Consider the following 20535-nt stretch of genomic DNA (forward strand, 5'->3'; position numbering starts at 1 on the left):
TTCACCTTTAGGGTTTCGAGTATCCTCTTATAAGGATTCTTTCTTTGTATTTTCGTAACAACTGTAATTATTGTATTGCATTCTTGTTGCATAATCAATATGACTCCTCTTTTTTGGATGTTTGAATTCTGGCCTCCATAGCTTTTCCGCTTCTCTCTTTCCATGACAGGTTTGCATCCAAATGATCTTTGGGAGTTGTAGAGTTGATTTTTCCTCAACTCCAATATTCTCAATACTTTAGTTGCTTGAGTGATTTTTAGATCATATTTCTAACAATTTTAGTTTTTACCATTCTACGGAAATATTAATTTGCATTCAACTCATTTGTTTTTAATTAAAATAATCAATTATTTTGAAAGGGTGTGGACCCTTGAACAAAAGTAGGGGGAAACAAGGTTTCATCCCAAAACAAAGGTACCCAAAAGGCTAGATGAAATAGGGCCTGATAGGCCATAAACAACTAAGAAGCAACATGATCAAGATTAGTAGCAACGAAGTTCCCAACAAAATAACAGACAAACACAAGAACCATCAAAGTCCTACTTAGTCAAACTCATGTCAATAACAAGTTGATCTATCACCCACAACAAACTATGAATTTTGGAAGAGGAAAAGGAAAAAACCTTTCCTACAACAACTAACAATAGTTCAAAACTCGTCATCTTAGATTTCAACAAAACGACAATCAATTTGTAAGTTTTGGGATGATGCAAATGCAATGGTGAGGCTAATTTTGCTCCAAAAGATGATAAAAAATTGCCTAATTCCATATCCACACAAGAAGGCACACTTGATGACCTTGCAACACTTCTGAAAAAAGAAACCAGTAAAGCTTGACAAGGGGTTTGTCAAATCCACACTCTAATACCATGTTGAATTTTGCAACACAATCCTACACTTGATGAAACAACAAACAAGAACACCCCCCACAAACAAGAGTAGCAAGAAAGATATGTTATATTCCTCAAAAGAAAAGATTATAAAATAAAGATTACAATGCATAATAACTTGCTTTATAGAAAGCAAGAGATGCCCTAAACTATAATTAGAAGAACTAAAGAAAAAGCATTAGGAGCTCAAAAAAAGCTCGACTAAAGATATGGACTAAGTGAAATCACTTAGCTAAAAAAGCACAACTCTAGATACAAAAAAAATAGCTCTACATGAATTGCTCTAACAAGCTAGTTTATATTAAAACGTCAACTAAAAAATAGACAGCCAACAATAAAATAACACAACAAAATAAGAAATATTAGGTTTTGAAAGGGGGAGGGGAGGGGATTTTACAAAGGCAATGCAATAAATACTATAAAAGTTATTCTACAACCAGGTTGTCATTGGACAACAACCAAACTAACCTACATTTTGTCTAACCCTTTCATTGCAATCTACACGTCCTTTACCTAAGGATTGGTATTCTAAAAATAGATTTAGGAAGAACTCTCTTCCTTCTTTGTACAATCCTTCAAAACACCATTATCTATCTCCTTAAATTGTAGAGACGAGGGATTCCTCAATTGATGCCTCAACCAAATTTATGTAGCATGATAACGAAGAATGTATAATTGAAAATGTCATATGTTGCATAAAACCCACGATTGGAGTAGGAGCTAGAATCACCACACATTTCACTGAGTGAGAAATGGGATATGATGAAGGAGATGCCTAAATTGACTTCCAAGGATAAGTTTAAACAAGAAACAACAAAATCACCAAAGTTGCACCAACCCTAGTGGTGCAGGAGCACCCCTCCCTCTAGACCCCAAGGTTGATCTAGGGATCCCTTGGCAGGTGTTAAGGTTACTCGATGTTCATTTACGTCATTTTGTTCTTTTCATTGTTTGTAATACGACCATGGGGTTAACTGGCCACCTTTGAGGTCATGTACTCATGGAACCACTTGTGGTCATGAGAGTCAAACACTTACATCCATGTCTGATAGAGGATAGAGGAGTCTTAGGCATATTATGAGCCTAATAGGTTGTTTTGAGTGGCTTTGTAGTGACAATTGTTAAGTCACCTCATAATTGTGCAAAGTTGTAAGCATGTGTTTTTTACACATTGATGACAACTTGGATTAGTTGCCTTCTAACGTCCAACCAACTCAAATTTTTCTTGGGACAGTTAGGGGATGGATGTTTAAGTCCTTTGTTGTCGATTTTGGATGTAATGATGAAGTCTGGTATGAATGAGGAGTTGTTTTGCAGAAATTCTAAGTTTTCCTGAAAAGTTCTTTGTTCACTGTGAATGCAGGGCCATAATTGAATTGGAAGAAGCAGTCTAATGCCTTAGGAACATTGTCATATGAGTTAACTTCAAACTTCTTTTGGTTTTGTTTCGATTGGCATTCATTTGTTTAAGGTACTGAAAGTTTTGTGAAGATTGGTCCAAGAGACTGCACAAACCTGGAGTTTTGGAATTCAATGGCGTTAACCTGACATTCTCTCATCAGATTTGGCCAATCTCTTGGGAAATATTAGGGCACTATGTGTATTTTGGACTTGGTTTTGGATCCAACAAAGCAACCCATAAACTTTGCCACCAAACCCTAGGCTTGGCATTCGGATGTGACAAGCCTAATTTGTGTAGAAATTGAGTTGCAGAGAAGTGTACGGAGTGTGTGGGTGTGAATCAAGAGTTATTTTAGGGTCCCCAAGCATAGACTAGTTTAGTAAAACAGGCTTTTTGCCTTGATAAATTACTATTTGTAAAGGAGCGCCAACCCACATGGAATAGGCCTAGTTAACCTAGTTTGACACAGTTCCAGTTGACCTGGTCAAACTCGTAACCCATATGCAATTTCGTGACATTTCATGGAGATCCCAAATGGGTGTCAAGATTTGAGACTTATTTGGCCATTGTTAAGGAAAATCGAAAAAGCCAAGCCAAAAAGTCAATTAGGAGGGCTAATTGAAGTAGGTCTCCTACTAGGCCTAATTGAACAAAAGAGTATTGGGAACTTGTTTCATACCCTCAAAGGGAATGATTGTGTGGTTTGTGGTTGTAGGACATGAGAACACACCCACACATGTTCTTTATGGGCATATGTTGAAGATCCTAGTTGCAAGGTGAAGATAGATGCTAGAGAAGGTCTTAGGGGGTTGGGCTTGTAGTGAGGAGTTGAATCTCCTTGTTAACCAATCAAATTTCTCGTGTAGAGGCCTCAAGAGAGGTCTAGAGCAAGGCTAGATTGAGGTAATGACCTTGGAATGTCGGGAGGAGGGACCATTGGATGGTGCCTAATTGAAGCCCTTGTGGTTGAGACCCTAAGGATTCTTATAAGTTTACTTGTCATTCTGCATCATATTGGTATCAGAGTGACAAGTAAACTTATAAGAATCCTTAGGGTCTCAACCACAAGGGCTTCAATTAGGCACCATCCAATGGTCCCTCCTCCCGACCTTCCAAGGTCATTACCTCAATCTAGCTTTTCTCTAGACCTCTCTTGGGGCCTCTACACAAGAGCAATTTGATTGGTTAACAAGGAGATTCAACTCCTCACTACAAGCTATTCAAAGTAATCAACAACTTATTGTTGTGAATGTTTGACAACCATTGGAAGCATCCTTGTTGAAATGTTGTTTATCACCATCACGTAGCATTGTTTACACTCCTATGGTCAAAGTGAGTTGTTTTCATGGCATTTCTACTCCTATGTGAAGACATGAAATGTAAAACTTAAACAATGATCTAACAATAAAACTAAATGAAAACCCAAAGCTTTATCCACTTGATTTGCTATTTTGATGTTGTTGATGGGAGGAATGTGGTTGCTCAAACCAGCAGCTTGATGTTAGGATGAAGATGGATTGGATAGAATGAAAGACATCACGAGGATAGGATAGATGAAGAATGAATGATAAAATGGACATAATGATGATAGCATATGAAGAGATGGTGAAAATGAGAGAAGAGGCCCAAATTTATAGATTTTTTTATGAGAAAAATCAATGGTCAAGATTCAATGTCAAATGAAAGGTTAAGATTTAATGGGAGTGTGGACCCAAATTTGGAGTCTTAGCCTTGTGACAAGTGAGTGAAGTATAAGAGTAAGTGAGCCCACACATATGTAAGCACACATGAGAAACCTCGTGAAAGGGACATATCTATGACATGTGTAAAAGGTATAAGGCTTGTGAAAGTGACATGTTTATGACATGTAAGAGGTAGGGTGGCTACCAAGTGACCTTTCATGCTCACATGTGTGAGCAAGAGGAGGGTAGGGACCCTTGTCACATGATGACAAATTTAGATCTTGATCTTATAAACAAATTCAAGGGCTGAAATTGAATGGTCAAGGATTAAGGGTGATGTGGAATTAAATAATTGGAAAAAGGTAATGAAAGGTAATTAGCTTAAATCAATTAATTAATTGATTTAATAGTAGGAAGATTTGTAGGACAAGGTTAGGCAAAGTTAAAAAAAATGTAAATTCATTTGATTAATGGTGAAAGATAAAGGTGAAGGCTAAAGTTAATTTAACATATATAAATTTATTTAATTAAGGGTGAGGGATAAAGGTATAGGATTAATTAAATAAATAATAAATATTTATTTCATTAGCTAGGATTAGATAAGATCAAGTGTTGGACAAATTCAGGCCTCTACACTATGGTCAAAGTGAGTTATCTTGGCTAGTAAGATGCAATTTGGCATTATTGTTCCTTAAAATGTCATTCAATATATTTTGCTACTTGCCTACTTTTCATTTACCTTAATCTACCCTTTATAGTTGTTATAGTTGTTAATTTACCTTTACAATTTTTTCAATTGTTAATTAACTTTCAATTCACTAGTATCTACATTTGATACTTGTTTTAGTTGTCCACTAACCCTCTCATTTATTTCTCTATCCATTATTTCTACTACAATTTTCAGTTACTTCATATTTATCTATACAGTTGTCTTGCTTTATTGCTCTCAACCTATTCGGATGGTACTATAATTGAATTTTCAATTGATGTTATGGCTTACCATTTCCTCCCTATTTTGCGATAATTATTCTCAATTTTACTAAATAAATGACAATCACCCAAAATTTGTAAAGATGGGCCTCGAGAAAAAATAAATTGGCAAGGTGTGAAGTGCATGCAATCCACAAATAACGACAAAGAAACCCCCAATGGGATATAATTCCAACGGTTGAAAATCCATGGATTGAAATATTTGAAAGGCTAAAAAACTCTATCAATGTCAAGAAGAAACTCATGTGAAGATCCAAGAACTAAAAGCTGCAACCTAAGATCGAAATATTTGGAAGGAATTGCACAAAAGATCTTATTTAGGAAATGTCCTTGTAGCAAGGATAGAGTTGGATCTGAGCCAAGGAATTCAATTGCAAGTGTGCCCCCTCTTAAGAGTATAACATATGGGGGTAAATGAAACATAAAGAAAAGATGTCAATGTTGAGATGCGAAGAGTCAATCACAGAGCTATGAAAAAAAATTCTTAAGATCCCAACCCATTACCATTATCAACTAAGTAATGTGATGAGCAACATGAAATTCAAAGTTAATGTATTGAAACTATAAGTTGAACCAAGGAAGAAAATTGACCTCTAGTTGGAGTGGTAGAAATAGGCTCGACATGTCCATTTCCTTGTCCTATTGATGAAACCATTAGAAGTAGCATCATGGTCAAGGGTTAGCCAAAAGACTTGCTCACAACTCGAACGTGTAGAATAATTAGTCTCAGAAACAATGTCCATCATTGTAAGCCATGTACCCAAACATCTAGGAAGTCCATTGTGCCCCGTGGTTACAAAGGTGCTTTAGAGATGGTAACAAACACAATCTTCCATGCCATTAACAACTGAAAGAAGTGAAGCTGACAATTTTGGTTGTGCAGAAAAAGCCACGTTGCTAAGGTGAACCATTGATTGATAAATTTATATGCTACACAAGTTTGAATTGAACATCTTATTGTTTTTGTCAGTTGTATAGCTCATGAGTGGCCAAATATACTAAAACAAGGTCATTTAGAACACCTGAAAGACTACTTGAATTAACCATCAAATAAGATTGCTAAGCTATAGAGTGTAATGATACTAAACAATTAAAAACTAATAAGTTAGAAACAAAAAAGCTTAGTTCAAAAAGACACTGAACTTGATCAAATGTTGAAATGTGTCATTGAGCTGTGTAGAACCGAACAGCAACGATAATCCTGAAATATGAAATCTAAAATTTGCAAACAAGAATGTCTATCAATTATCTAAAATCTCTTAAACAACCACAATGTGCCTCCTAGCTTGCTGTGAGATGATACAGACTACCGAATAGAAATCTAAAATAATAGCACAATAGTTTTGGCAATCGCCAGATTTACACAAGGAATATATCAAAGGTTTGAGTAATCTAAAATTTTAAACAACCAAACAAATTTAGGAATCAGATTGCAAACATGTGTCATATATATTCATGGCTCATATATCAAGGCTGAATAATCTGAATGAACAATATGTGATAAATGTGAAGGTTATCAAATATACGAAGTATATCAAAGGCTGAAAATTTGAAAAAAAAAAATCAAATCTAAGGTATGATCATTAGGCTTTGATACTTAATGATACAACTACCATGTTGCTGAAATTATAGGCTTGGTGGGGTTGATCTATTCCTTAGTTCGTTGCATCCTTCTATGCCAATAAATTTGTCCTCCAACTATAATGCACTGGAAAACAATATTGCAAAACTCATAATATTAACGTTGAATAACTGGCATTCATTAGAAACCATTCACACTAGAATACTTTAGAAGTCAGTCAAAGGAAAATTCCACCACAAACCCATACACTTGTGCACCGCCCTCCCCTCCCAATAGTCATGTGCTTGATTCGTGTAAGGCCACTATCGTGTGGGCATGAAACCTTTGCTCTTTTGAATAATAAGATTTTCAAATTTTATTTAAAAATAGGAAAACTACAAATCATTCAAATATAATCATGAGCCTGAAAATTCGAAATTTTTTTGGTTGTGAATATGAAACTTGTAAATTAACTAAACAAAATATACAAAACTACATTGATATTGACCGATTTGCATTTTATAGTAGTTCTAATCCCTTAATCATATCTAGGCAACAATCATGTCTAGATATCAACTAGAGTATATAAGCTCAAAGATATTTATACACGAGTAAAATATGGCTGTCCAAGTTACGGCAATTAAATTTGTTACCTTCTCCATCTTGCACGATTTGTCTTCTTTACTATCACAATGCTACTTACATAAAGCTATTTATTTTTTAACTATCACAATGATTTCTCTTCTTTAGAATATGATCTTATTGCAACACTATTTATGATACACTAATATGACTCACTTCATTTTCTAAAGTCAAAGAAACGATGGATAGGCTTCTCTCATGGTCCCACCCAATGGGGTCAAACCAAGGTTCCATGGGGATGCATCCCCACGCCTGTTAACCATGTCCTTGTCCCCCATGGCATTTCGGAGACAGGAGGACGTTTAGGGACATCCTCTCATCGTCCCCCATACTTACAAAATTAGTGAAAAAATGGGAAACTAGAGGGCACGCCTGGTCGTCCCCAAGACAACTAGGGATGTCTCAGATGTCCCTCTACCATCACGAGGACAGTGAGACATCCCTTGTGGGTGCAACAAAGTTTTCCACTTGAAAAAAAATTAAATGCATTTTTCTAAAACTGAGTGACTCTTAAGTGGCCCCGCACCAATTTACAACCCTAAAATACAACCCAAAACTTGAAAAATCAACTTATTTCTTGTTTGTGTTTCTTGTTTGTTGTGTACTCCATCTTGCAACCCTAAAATACAACCCAAAACTTGAAAAACCCAACTTACTTCTTGTTTGTGTTTCTTGTTTGTTGTGTACTCCATCTTGTTGTGAGGATTTTTAGTAGGGTTCAATTGCTTCAACATAGTTTTAGGGACGAGGAAGGGGATTCAAAGGTGATATTGGACACATTTTGTCACATTTCGCAAAAGCTTAAGTTTGAAACAAAATATCACCTACAAATTTGAAGCTATAGCCAAGGTATGGCATCTTTTTTAAGTTTTCTAAATTTTTAGCTTATAAGTTTGTAAATTCAAAAATATTTTCATTGATTTGGTGACAAACTTTCAATCATTAGAAAAACACCACAAAATGAGCAACAGCAACAGTGCCAGTCATGAGGATAGTGACAATGAAAAAGTCAACAGAATATTAGTAGACTCTTATTCTAATTCTGAAAATCCAAACCCAATTTCTATTCCACAAGACTGCCACATGCCCTTCCCCCTCTTTAAAAATTTGCAAGAGGCCCTTTCAACCACAAGAAACCATTGCTTTAGTTTGCCACAAATTTGTCTGTCATAAGGGGTAAAAATGCAGGATATGGCAGGCATTAGCTATGTCATGTTTGCAACATTGATTATCATGGGAGCTATACTAGGGTTGGAATCCATCTATTGGATGAGAGTGGACATGATATTAGAGTTTGTGAGGAAATAACATTGGAATGGCAAGTTGAAATAGCAAAGTTCTATGTGATTAAAGCGGGATAGGCCCGAACCTTTACATAACAACTATGAAGGCACACAATCACAAGTAGTGAAACCACTAAGAAAATAAAAAACTCAAAAAGGACAAACCCTTTTTTGAAAAGAGACTTTTGAAAAGAGCAACCAACTTGTGGGAACTCATGAAAGGAGACAGAGAAGAAGGGAGAGGGAGCTTTTGACTACAGCTAGGAATCAGCGAGAGACAAGGGTCCCAACTCTGAATAACAAAAATCTCTTTCACCAACCCAAAAAGAGTAAGGGGATAAGGAGAAGGACCTTACCTCCTTCAACAAACAACCATCCAGGCAATACTATCATCCAACTTGTTAGAAGTAGGTGAATCAAGAGATCCCTCAGCAGAAAGATCAGCATCAACCGAACCAGGGGATGCAAGAGAATAATGCAAGTTAGTGACCACCAAAGAAGACAGTAGCTAGGAGGGAGTAACCTGCTTAGCACTTGGGACGGGAGGAGGCCCCAAAGAGATGTCAGGAAGGAATGTTAGACACAAAACACCCTCAACTTGGTGCTCAGTAGAAATTTGGTCAAAGACCACCACAAAGGAAGCCCCAATAGTCAAGTGATCTTCCTTAGTATCCTTCCACCAAGTAACAGAGCCTTTCTTACTCGCCAAAGAGTAGTCTAAAGCCAGATGACCAATAGCGAAGCAGCGGCAACAACAGAAGGGTAGGCCCTCATAATCCAATAGTTGTGACCAAGGTCTATCCCCAACCATCAAAATCACTTCCCCATTAAGTGGTTTGGAGATGTCGACATCAACAACAATGTGTGCATAGGTTGGGTGACCCATGCGAGACATGGCATCATCAACCTCCAAAAAACAGTCAATAGGATTTCAAATGATCTCATAACAGAATTCATCTTAAAATTGGAGAGGAAAGTAAGGCATCATAACCCAAACCGAATGCATCCAAAGAGGCTCTGTAAGGGGGTTAAAAGAGGGAGTCTAGAGTTTGACAAAAAGCAAATGCTCTCCCCAAGCCCAATACCATCCCAACACAAAATTTTGATCTGCAGACAAATCAAACAAAGCCATGAAAACACCTTTTGCACAAGGAAAAAGCTTGATCTTACCCAAAACTAAGGGCTTCCAAGAGGTCAGAACCCAGCTATGCGCGTTAGAAAGAGAGGGGAAACAACACGCCAAATCGCATCTCTTGAAGAAAGCTCCGCTCTCAACAACATCCTCACCAAAGACAATGATGGGAGAAGATTTCGCACAGAGAAGGGGATGAAATGTGTGCTGGAGGCGGGTAGGACCAAAGCTAGACCAAGCAGCTTGAGCATAACCACAGTTCTTAGCAAAGGAACGAAGGTGTGCCCTAAAACCACGAGCAACAACATTACCACCAAGGCCAATAGACTCGAGCACAAGTGCAAGCCGAATCATAGCCTCGCAAGCAACCTGCACACCAAAGCCAACCACCACACCCGACCTAGCAACAGGAGAGCTGGGACAAATAGAAGTCCCTGCAGTCTCAACGGTAGACATAGACGAGCCAAGAGGAACATGAAAGGTTTTTCAAATATGGACAAATCCATTGGGAGAATCATGGGTACAACTCACAATAAGAAATAGTCATCTACTAATTTGAATGCGTGTTCTAATGTATCAGTTGGAAAGAGTTGTGATAGAGGGAAGACGAAGATCACTACAATTGTATGTGAGAAAAAAAAATTGAGTAAACCAATGATTCAATGCCCAATTTTTTTAATACCCATGTTATTCCATTTCATTTAGCAAGGTCACCTTATTTCAAAGTTATGTGGAGAGATGCATTGGTAGTTGGACCCTCGTATGCTCCCCCTAGAGATCATAGATTGTCTACCTCCTTCCTTGATAAACAATATTTAAAAGTGAACATGTTCATGGAGGAGATAAGACAAACAAAGATTAGGATTGGTTGTTCCATTGTCATGGATGGGTGGACCAATATTTGACATCAACCACTAATTAATATTATAGTTATATACCCTACTAGTTCATACTTTCTTAGAGCTATTGATTGTTTTGGGAAACGTAAGGATGTTGATTTGTAATTTGTCATTTTGAATAAGGCCATAGAAGAGGTTGGCTCTTCTAATGGTGTACAAGTTGTGAAAGATATTGCTCATGTTTGTAAGTTCACAAGTTTAATGGTTGAGAGCGCTTACAAACATATTTTTTGGACTCCATGCTATGTACATGCTTTGACTAATATTTTTAAAGACATTGGGAAAATAGATTGGGTGAAGGTAGCAGTCGCAAAGACTAGAGACATACAAATGTTTGTATGTAACCATCACACTTCACTTACATTATCTCAATGTTAATCAAAGAAAGAATTCCTCAAAACAATTGAGACTAGATATGTTAGCTAATTTATTTTGCTAGAGAGGATGTTGTAGGTGTAGGATGCTCTACAATCCATGGTTTGTGGAGACTAAAACAACTTGACTCAATGAAAGACAGAAGAAGGGAAGGTGGTGAGAGAAAGAGTACTTAATGGCACTTGGTGGTCCAATATCAAATAAGAAAAATTATGCAGGTAAATTTGCTCTATCATATCACCTATTGTTGGGGTAATCAAGTATGAGGATACAAACTCTTCTAGCCTTGGATAGATCTATGGGACTTTTGATAGCATGCATGATCAAATAAAGCAAGCAATTCGTAACAACAATCTTGTAACAAGGATGCTAAATTGGAATTCTGAGGAGCATATTATGCCTATTGTTACAAAGAGGTGGAACACAGTGAACACCCCTTTTCATATGGCTGCCTATGCTCTTAATCCAAAGTAGCATACACCTAGACCGAGCTAAATTCTTCCTTCTAAGGATGATGAAGTGATAGAGAGGCTTATGCCAGCCCTTCATAAAACATATAGCACTGAGGAGGCAACAATATTCAAGAGTAGTGGCTTCAATTTCCAATCTCCTAGGTCCTACATTCAACCAACTAGATAACAAATAGGGCCACTATTGCACAAAAAAACAACATTGGACGGTAGAAATTTCATGGAAAGGACACACCGAAGTTGAAGCTTGTCATTCATTTACTCTCACAGATTGCTAGTTCCTCCGCTACAAAGAGGAATTGGTCCACCCATGGCTTCATCCACTCCATTAAGAGAAATGGGCTTACCTCGAAACGAGCTGAAAAACCAATTGCAGATCTTAGTGCCTTGACACTTCGGGATTGACAAACTACTGAGTATCGACAAACTCCAACAATGCATTGGGATGTTGGTCTTGAAAAAGTTAGGCAGATTGACGAGGTGCAACCAATAATGGTCGAGCTGCCATTGGATGATCCAATTTACGTAAAGAGAGAGAGAGAGAGAGAGAGAGAGAGAGAGAGAGAGAGAGAGAGAGAGAGAGAGAGAGAGAGACAAATGATTTTGAATCTTTTGATATTGATAGCCCAAATGAGATTGTCTCATAGATCATTGTATTTTGATGTTTGAGACTTTTGGATATTGATAGCCTATGGTATCTTGATGTTTGAGATTGTTGTTATTATGCTTTATTCAAATTTATTATGTTTTTGATTAAAAAGCAACATTAACTAGGGCACCAACCCTTTAACATAGTCAAAGACTATCAACAATACTTTAGCAGCAACCAAAAACAAGGGTGTTGATCGTTCATACAAAGCCCACAAGCAGTAAGAGAACAATACATGGGAGCAAGCCCCGAACAAACAAGGTCGAACAAGAGAAAGAGGAAACCTGTCTAACCTTCCACAACCCATACCCAACTCAAGGAGGGGTAGGGACACCTAAGCCTTGACAAGGAGGGGTTTGGGGGGGCGGGAGGACTTCCCCTTCAACCTGCAACAAACAACAATCCAAGCGATATTGTCATTGGGACCATCAAGAGAATGATCAAGCGATAAGGACCTCGCTTGGGAACCATCAGTAGAGCCAACAGAGTGCAGCTGCAAGGCAACAATCGACTGTTGCAAAACAGCAGGGGCTATTGTAGAACAATAGCAAGCTACAACAGAGGAGCAGCATCATGAGCAAAACCAATAGGTGTAGCCTAGAGCTACAAGTCAAAGGCGACAGGAGTTGAATCTACCAAGGTGGGAGGAACCATCACAATGGAATCGACCGCAGCAACAACAGCAATACGAGGCACCTCATCCTCTCGAGAGGAGCCATACAAATCAAGATCACTAGCATAGATGGTCAAGTGATCAGTAGTAGCATCCTTCCACCAACTAGCAACACCTTTGTGGTGTGAAATAGAGCAGTCTGAAGCAAGATGACCCGTAGAGAAACATTTCCAACAGCCAAAGGGGAGGCCCTCAAAATCCAACGGTTGTGTCCAAGGCCGATCCCCAAACATGAGAACCACATCTCCCAGGAGAGGCAAGGACATGTCAATACCAACTAAGATGTGGACAAACATAGTGTGGTCCATTGAAGACGTAGCATCATCAACCTTTAAGAAATGGTCAATAGAGTTATCGATAGCCTCATAGCAAGAATGCTCCCAAAAATTAAGAGGGAGATTTGGAAGGCGAACCCAAACTGGACGCATATTGAGCGGTTCAATGAGAGGGTTAAAAGATGTCCAAGGCTTAACAGAGAGGGAGTGCACTCCCCAAGCCCACAACTTGCCCAAAACCAAATCTCGATCAGCCAAAGATGTAAAAGAAGCAATGAAAAAGCCTTTAGCACGAGGAAAAAGCTCAAATTTATGAGCCACCAAAGGCCTCCAAGAGTCACTCACCCAGCGGTGGAGGTCCGATGGTGAAGGCTAGCGCCCAAGAAATCTGCACACACAGCGTTGGTAAAACCCAATGTTGTCCACCATATCTTGTCCACAAACCACCACAGGGGAGGATTTGGCACATGGAAGAGGATGAACCCACTTGGAGTGTTGGACAGCCAATCTAGCCGCACAAGAAAAGTTGCACTTGCCAACAAAAGGTCTAGGCGGAACCTTAGCACCCACAGCATCAATACCAACCGACTGAGAAGCATCACCCTGAGAGTCGACACCAACGAATCCCCCGAAAAGGGAATCCACAAGTGGGGGAGAGCATGAACCAACCACAACCCCCACAACCAAGGGAGCAGAGTCCACCCGAGGAGCATCACACAAGGGAGACAAACCAGCAGCAAGCGTCACGTGGGAAGCACCACCAAACCCAACAACCCCCATGCGAGGAGGAAGGGGAGTGGGGGGAGATCAGCGGTCAAGGGCACAGCAAAGACAAGCAAGTTGGAAGACTGTGTAGTGCCATTGGCAACCACAGCTACAACGGACACCATCAGGGCAGAGGCACACCGTATTGACGGTATAGGGCCATCGTCATTCTTGGCACCGACAGGAGAAGCAAGGTTCAAATTCAGAGAGGTAGGAAAGCCATTGGGGAGCAAAAGAGCCATGGTTTTATCAAATATTAAAAACCTTCAAATTTATTATGGTGTTATACTATTGTCATGATTTTTTTACATATTGATATTATCGTTATCAATTATTGACATCTCTTTCTCTCTAGAAAGTATTTTGAAAAAAAAAACGATATTATTATCCCCCCGCCGTCCGCAAAAAAATGATCCTCATGCTGCCATTCCCCATCTTCATCCCTGAAATGGTGTTTAACACAAGGTCAAACCCAGCATTGGGGATCTTTTTCTCCTCAATTATGGCATTTAACATGTTTCTAAGGATCTAGAAATGGGCCTCTATAAATGAGACCTAACAATTTACTGATTTAGATTGTTTTATTGGACTCTTTAATTTAAATAGCAGGCCACCTTCATTCGTCATTTTTTGTGGTTTTTCTAAGATTTTCCCTTTTTACTTCCTTCTCATTACTGATCACAAAACAAAAAAGCTACAATATGTTGCCATAAGAATTAATTGGATACGCTATGATGAAGAATAATTTACAGAGTGCCTAATACCCATCAAAGTATTTTCATAATAATCTTAATCAAAACTCGAATGAAGGAACAATGTATAGTTTCATTCATCCTGGGACCATTAAACATGCATTACAAACAAAAATCATTGACTAGACTTCACTACACTATTTGCTAGTTAATCATATTACCCCTTTAGCCTAAAACTCAGTAAATCAAATTGGATCAAATCAGCATGGTAAATAAATGTATAATTCCACAGCAATAATTAATGGAGGAGAACAAAAACTCCACTAAAGTTGAAGTTTGATAAGAACATAAAAAATAGACTTGTGAATACCTCACGTTAGTCACCGGTAGCCACATTTGCAAGAAAAAATTGATGTCAACTTTTTTCTTTCCATATTTTACACTCCTTTCAGAAGCAATAGTAATTTTGTAAAGGTGATATATCAGTAATCCATTAAATGAGGGTGGTAATATCTTTCCTTGTGGCCTATTAATGGGCCTAAAAAGGTTCATCCTTTGAAAAAAGAAACCAGTAATGTATCATGGAAGCCACCAAATCAGGATTGGAATAAGGTGAATTTTGATGGTGCCGCAAAAGGGAATCTAGGCCCATCAGGTGCTGGCTGTGTGGCGAGAAATCACCAACGTCATATTATTGCTAGTTGCAATCAACGTTTAGGAGAGGATACCCATATGAAGCAAAAGTCAACGTTGCTTTCTTGGCGATACAAATGGCGAGAAAGTTGGGAGTGGTGAATCTCCATGTAGAGGGAGATTCACAAATTATAGTGCATGTTATTTTAAAAGGAAAAGCTGATAATTGGAAGCTTGATAAAACTATTCAAAGTATCAAACAGCTACTGTCTACTTTTCAGAGATTTAAATTGTCACATGTGTTAAGGGAAGGCAACCAAGATGCTGATATGCAAGCCAACATGCCTTTCAACCTACAAATAGGTGAAGTCAAATGGTTCGACGGGCGGCTTGATGCTTAGGGTGTAGGGGAAGGTAGATGAATTTTTGTGGAGGTGATATTTTCTTTTAGAGTGGCGAGACAGCATGATTGCAAGCAGGTGAGGTGGCATATTTAAAAGGAAGATGAATCACCAAGGTGGAGCGAGGATTAGATTCGCCATGCTGGATATCTAAACATAAGGAGTATGACTTGACCCCAACTTGTGCAATTCCTGGAAGGAAGACATATAGTACAAAAGATGACCATTAAATGGAAAGGATTGATTGAGGTGGCGACGGAAGGCGAGTGAGTAAGATTTAAATTTGAAATCTATGGTAGATGGGATGTCGATTTTGCAACTTTCTATATTTGTCAGGAGATACAAAGCGAAGGTTTTCAAAAGTGGCATTAATGACTACTTCGTAGATGGCGGATTATTGAAGCTCTTTAATGCTTCATTTAATGTTTCATGTGGCAGAGTGGTTGACCATGGAGTTTATTTGATTTGCAAGGGTGCAGAATTGGTTTTTGTGTTGGGCGCCTCTCTCTTTCTTCTTTGTGAAGTTTTGAGAAGTTGGTAGTGCAGGGAGTCATAGGCGAGAGCACCATGGAGGCAATTTTTTCCATGCAATCCACCAAACCAATGGTTGCCTTCTGGGGGAAAATCTCAGACAAATGCTTGACGCATGTATTCAAATTTGGAGATCATGATTTTCTCACCAAAATTAAGATTGTTTTGGGAAATGAATATCTGAATACTCAGTACCGTTATCAAACCAATGTCGAGATTGCTTCGATATTTTTGGCATGGTGTCTAGAACTGGAGCCGTGGGATTCTGTGAGGTGCTTAATGAATAACTGTGTGAAAGTGGAGTGGTGTCAGGGTATAGAGAAGATAATTGGAATGGCAAGAAATGGAGAATAATTTGTGTGCCCTAGCGGCAACTAGCTTCATGTGGCTGAGTTTACTCCTCCGATGAGGCCATTCCTCCTTTGGAGTGTGAACTGCAACAAGGAAGTGCACAAGGCATCTGCTCAGGTTGACCTGAATGGAGTCAAAGAATATCTGCAAATTATAAAAGAATACCTTTTTACAGTTCTGAATTGTGAATTTTTCTTAAAGTTTGCTCGTCCAAAGCCTGCAAACGTTAGGCATTGTCACTCCAATTGTGAAGCTTTGGTAATTGTTGGTAATGTTTCCTTGTGAAAAAAAGGAAGATATTGACTGTCATGTACCATTTGTTAAGTCCAGTGAATCATTCTGAAGTGAGCAGATTAAGCTCAACATTGGAGCAACTTCTCTCATTAATGACCATGCTTTAATAACAAACTTGTCATTATTAATGGTTGAATCAATTAAAATGGTAAGCTATCCATGCTTTTAATAATACTCTTCAAGCCAGACCTGTAGCTTGGATAAAGCAGCTTTACTTTTAGCTCTTCTTTCAATCTTCTATTAGAAACCCTTTTTTCTGATATATTCATAAAACAATTAACCTCTCCAAATATGTCACCTGTTGAAGTTCCACTTTCCACGGCTTCCCATTTATTACCTGGCCATTTTGTCTCAAGCAAAGACAAGGCATATGAAAAGACTTCTGCACGAGGTGCTGGATCATCATCAACAACATTGTATACTTTCCTGATGGAGACAGCAAATTGAAATCAATGGTAAAACAACAGCTAACTTCATTCTCTGTTCCCTAAACATTTAAGCCTTAGAATGCAACTAGAATCATTACATGTAAAGATATATTGATGGAGATTGACAAGATTTAAAAAGACATTTAACAAAACATTAGAAACCAAATGCCAGGCGTACTGAAAAGATGCCCTAGGGCCTAGCTAAATGAATGGCGTACCCGGCAGAAGGCTGCTCAATACTTGCAAGAATTGCTTGGCATATATCGGCAACATGAATTCGAGATGTGTAATAATTTAATCTGCGTGCCTTCTGACTTCTTGAGAGCTCCTGATGTTTCTGTTTAATAATAGTGTCTAAAGCACTGCGGCAACAAATAAGAGTGTAAATCACTAAAGCAGCATTGCTTTTCATTTTTCTGGCAAATAACACTATTTTTCTTATAGATAGAGAGCACTACTGGAATGAAAGTAGAGAAGGCCATATGCAACCAATTAGCAAAGGAGCAAGCAAGCATATTCATACTCACAAAAGGAGTGCATATAGAACATGAACTAATCAACGTACATAACCATACAGTAACACATCCACACTGGTAACTTCTACCATAGTTGTACAGGTAGCCTTAAAACATTTTCTAGTTGCTCACCTATTTCTATAAGTGACAAGGAGCAGGAGCATGATTACATGTTAATCTTTGCTATATATATTATTAATTTCATTGATTAAACAAAAACAGATATAAAATGCATGCTAGATTGTAATAACTAAGTTACCAGTTTGGATATGGATCGACTGCTGTGGCAAAAACAATTTCCAGCTACAGTTATGGCTGGGTACAGCTCCACACACATATATATACATAACTTGTAAAACATATACAGAATTGAAAACACAGTTGAGATTGAAAATGCAGTTGACACTGATAAAGGTAATTGATTATTCAATACAAAATACAATCAATCAATTTGTATGTATGTGAATGTGTGTCTTTGTGTATGTGTGTGTCTGTGCGTAAGGATTATGTATGTAAGTCTGTGTGTGTGAGTACGTGTATGTCTCTGTGTGTATATATACATGTATGTGTCTTGTTGTGTGCATAGATGTGTATATACTTTTTTAGCTTACTGCTTCTTAACATTTAAAAATAATATCATATAAATAACCATCATAAAATATTAAATAAAAAAACAAATCAAGAAAAGAATTAATGAAGATGCACAATATAAAAGCAAATAAAATAAAATATTAACTCGTCCATATAGTCATTACAATATTGAGCCACAATAAAGGTGATATTGAATTTAAGAACATTTCAATAAGCTTTGGAGTAGCTAATATTTTGATTAAGTTCGATTAACTGTACAAAGATTTTTTGGAAAAATGGAAAAAAATCAGTAAAAGAATTGTAGAAAAAAAGAGAAAACTATTTTTCAAACCTTAAGGGCATTTCCATAGCATAGAGATATAGAGAGCTAATCAAATAGAGTTTAACCCACAGAGAGCTTAGAGATATTTTGATTAAGTTCGATTAACTGTACAAACCATAGCAGCAAAAATCGTTTGGAGAATAAATTGGAAAACCAAAAGTATAAGATTTTTTGGAAAAATGGAAAAAAATCAGTTAAAAAATTGTAGAAAAAGAGAGAAAACTATTTTTCAAAACTTAAGGGCATTTCCATAGCATAGAGATATAGAGAGCTAATCAAATAGAATTTAACCCATGAATTGTAGAAAATACTTTTTTATTGTTTATATTCATATTGCTGATTACATAGGTAAATATTCAATTAGCCTTTCCAGAAGGCAGTCACCAAATATAAGTCTATGAAGTAACTGAGATCAAGATTTATCAGACATTGATCCAGCTACTGTTAGGAATTTAATAAAAGTGGAAGTCATTTTGAAGTGATCCAAGTCTTCAATTGTGATTGAGGCAAGGAGCTTTGTAGGATTAATTCAATATTTTAGAGAGATTATCAAATTATATTCCACAATTGCAATGCTTTATATTCCATAATGGCAATTGGTTAGTCCTCTACATGGGGTAAAAATCAACAACAGGCATTTGTTTAGTTGAAGTAAAAGATTAGAGCAAACCACTGGTTTTGGCAATGCCTAGCTTGCAACTACTATTTTAGGTGGAGACAAATGATAATGATTGTGTTTGAGGCTGTCTTATTACAAGTATGTCAGGTTGTCTGTTATAATTCAGATTTATTTCATGGAGCACTCTGGATAAATTGCTCACATAATGATTTGTATGTCTCTATGTGAGCAAAAATTAAATATATTAACTATAAATTAAAAATATATATTAATTACAAATATTAATTATATATTAATAATTAAATATATACATTATAAATTTTACACTAATATTTTTTAATTTATAATTAAATATATTATTATAAATTAAATATATTAATTATATATTAAAAATTAAATACGTACATTATAAATTTTACATTATTTTTAATTTATAATTTATTATATAACTATTAATATATATTAATAGTCAATAATAGTTTAAATTTTAAAACTACTTTAGAATATTAATTGTAATTTATAAACTAAAGGAGTTCACTCCTTCCCTGTCAAAGTGCCATCTATAATAGTGCATAATAGTTATAATTTTGAAATAAAAGTATAATATTTTAATTATATATTTGTTCGCATCAGAATCGATGGGCGGGGAGTGTAGAGAGGTCATATCGAAGCTGCGATTTAGAGCAGATTCATCAACTACTTCGACACTATCTCACACGACACCATGATTTAGGATGACTGAGGCCCTTTCAAATTTGATTGACCAACATTGCTCCTCTGTCTAGGTGTTTTAGAGGTCGGAAAGAAAACTAAGGAACAAAATAACAAAGTATTAACATGCCAATTTTGTGCTAACTCCCATCTTGGAAACATCACTATTTCTGAGCAATTTGGTACTTTTGCGAGTTTTTGCAACAATTTTTTCACCTTTTTTATCGATTTTGGGGGATTTTAATGTGATTTAAAAGCAAAAAAACATTGAAAATTGGGTCAACGATTTTTTCAGGAATTGGGATTTTTTCAGGGTAAAAATTGGCTGGCTCCACAATTCATGATTAATCGGTTATAATCACGATTTTTTGCAGATTACTGCTTCTCTGGTACAAATGCCTTAAAAAAATTTAGAACTGATATATGTATCATGACCATACTTGTGTTCTCTCCATGATCTACTACAGTAGATTTTTCTTTTTTAAAAATTATAATGGGTTCTGCCAAGAACAGTGGCGACAGCCCAGGTTTAGCCAATGCTGTCCATCCATGCTCCCAACACTGCCATGGAACCCACTCCCGTTAAGTCTTTCCAAAAGAGCCTAAAGCAAGAAACATTAAACAGTGTAATAAATAACTCACAAAATAAAACTCCACCTAATGCAGAAAGTTCTTGAAAGCTACCAGAGAGCATCAAAACTATTCCCAATCATCATTCTATAAAAAATGGAGCAGCAGAACGAATATGCACAGATTCTA

The 20535-nt window shown here is 37.1% G+C and overlaps 1 protein-coding gene across 2 annotated transcripts in view; it reads right to left on the reverse strand.

Moving 5' to 3' along the window:
• Nucleotides 1-20535, reverse strand: part of LOC131048987 (uncharacterized) — a 185283-nt gene that overhangs the window by 18432 nt on the left and 146316 nt on the right. Inside the window, exons 7-8 of one of the 2 annotated variants that reach the window (XM_057982981.2) lie at nucleotides 17237-17380; nucleotides 16928-17016 (exon numbers count right to left, since the gene is read on the reverse strand). In XM_057982981.2, the coding sequence (XP_057838964.2) occupies nucleotides 16928-17016; nucleotides 17237-17380 (233 nt within the window). Of the gene's footprint in view, nucleotides 1-14736; nucleotides 17017-17236; nucleotides 17381-20535 lie in introns of those variants that run through there. The other variant, XM_057982980.2, reaches the window with a different exon arrangement.

The sequence above is a fragment of the Cryptomeria japonica genome, chromosome 4 (assembly GCF_030272615.1).
Source record: "Cryptomeria japonica chromosome 4, Sugi_1.0, whole genome shotgun sequence".
Lineage (NCBI taxonomy): Eukaryota > Viridiplantae > Streptophyta > Pinopsida > Cupressales > Cupressaceae > Cryptomeria > Cryptomeria japonica.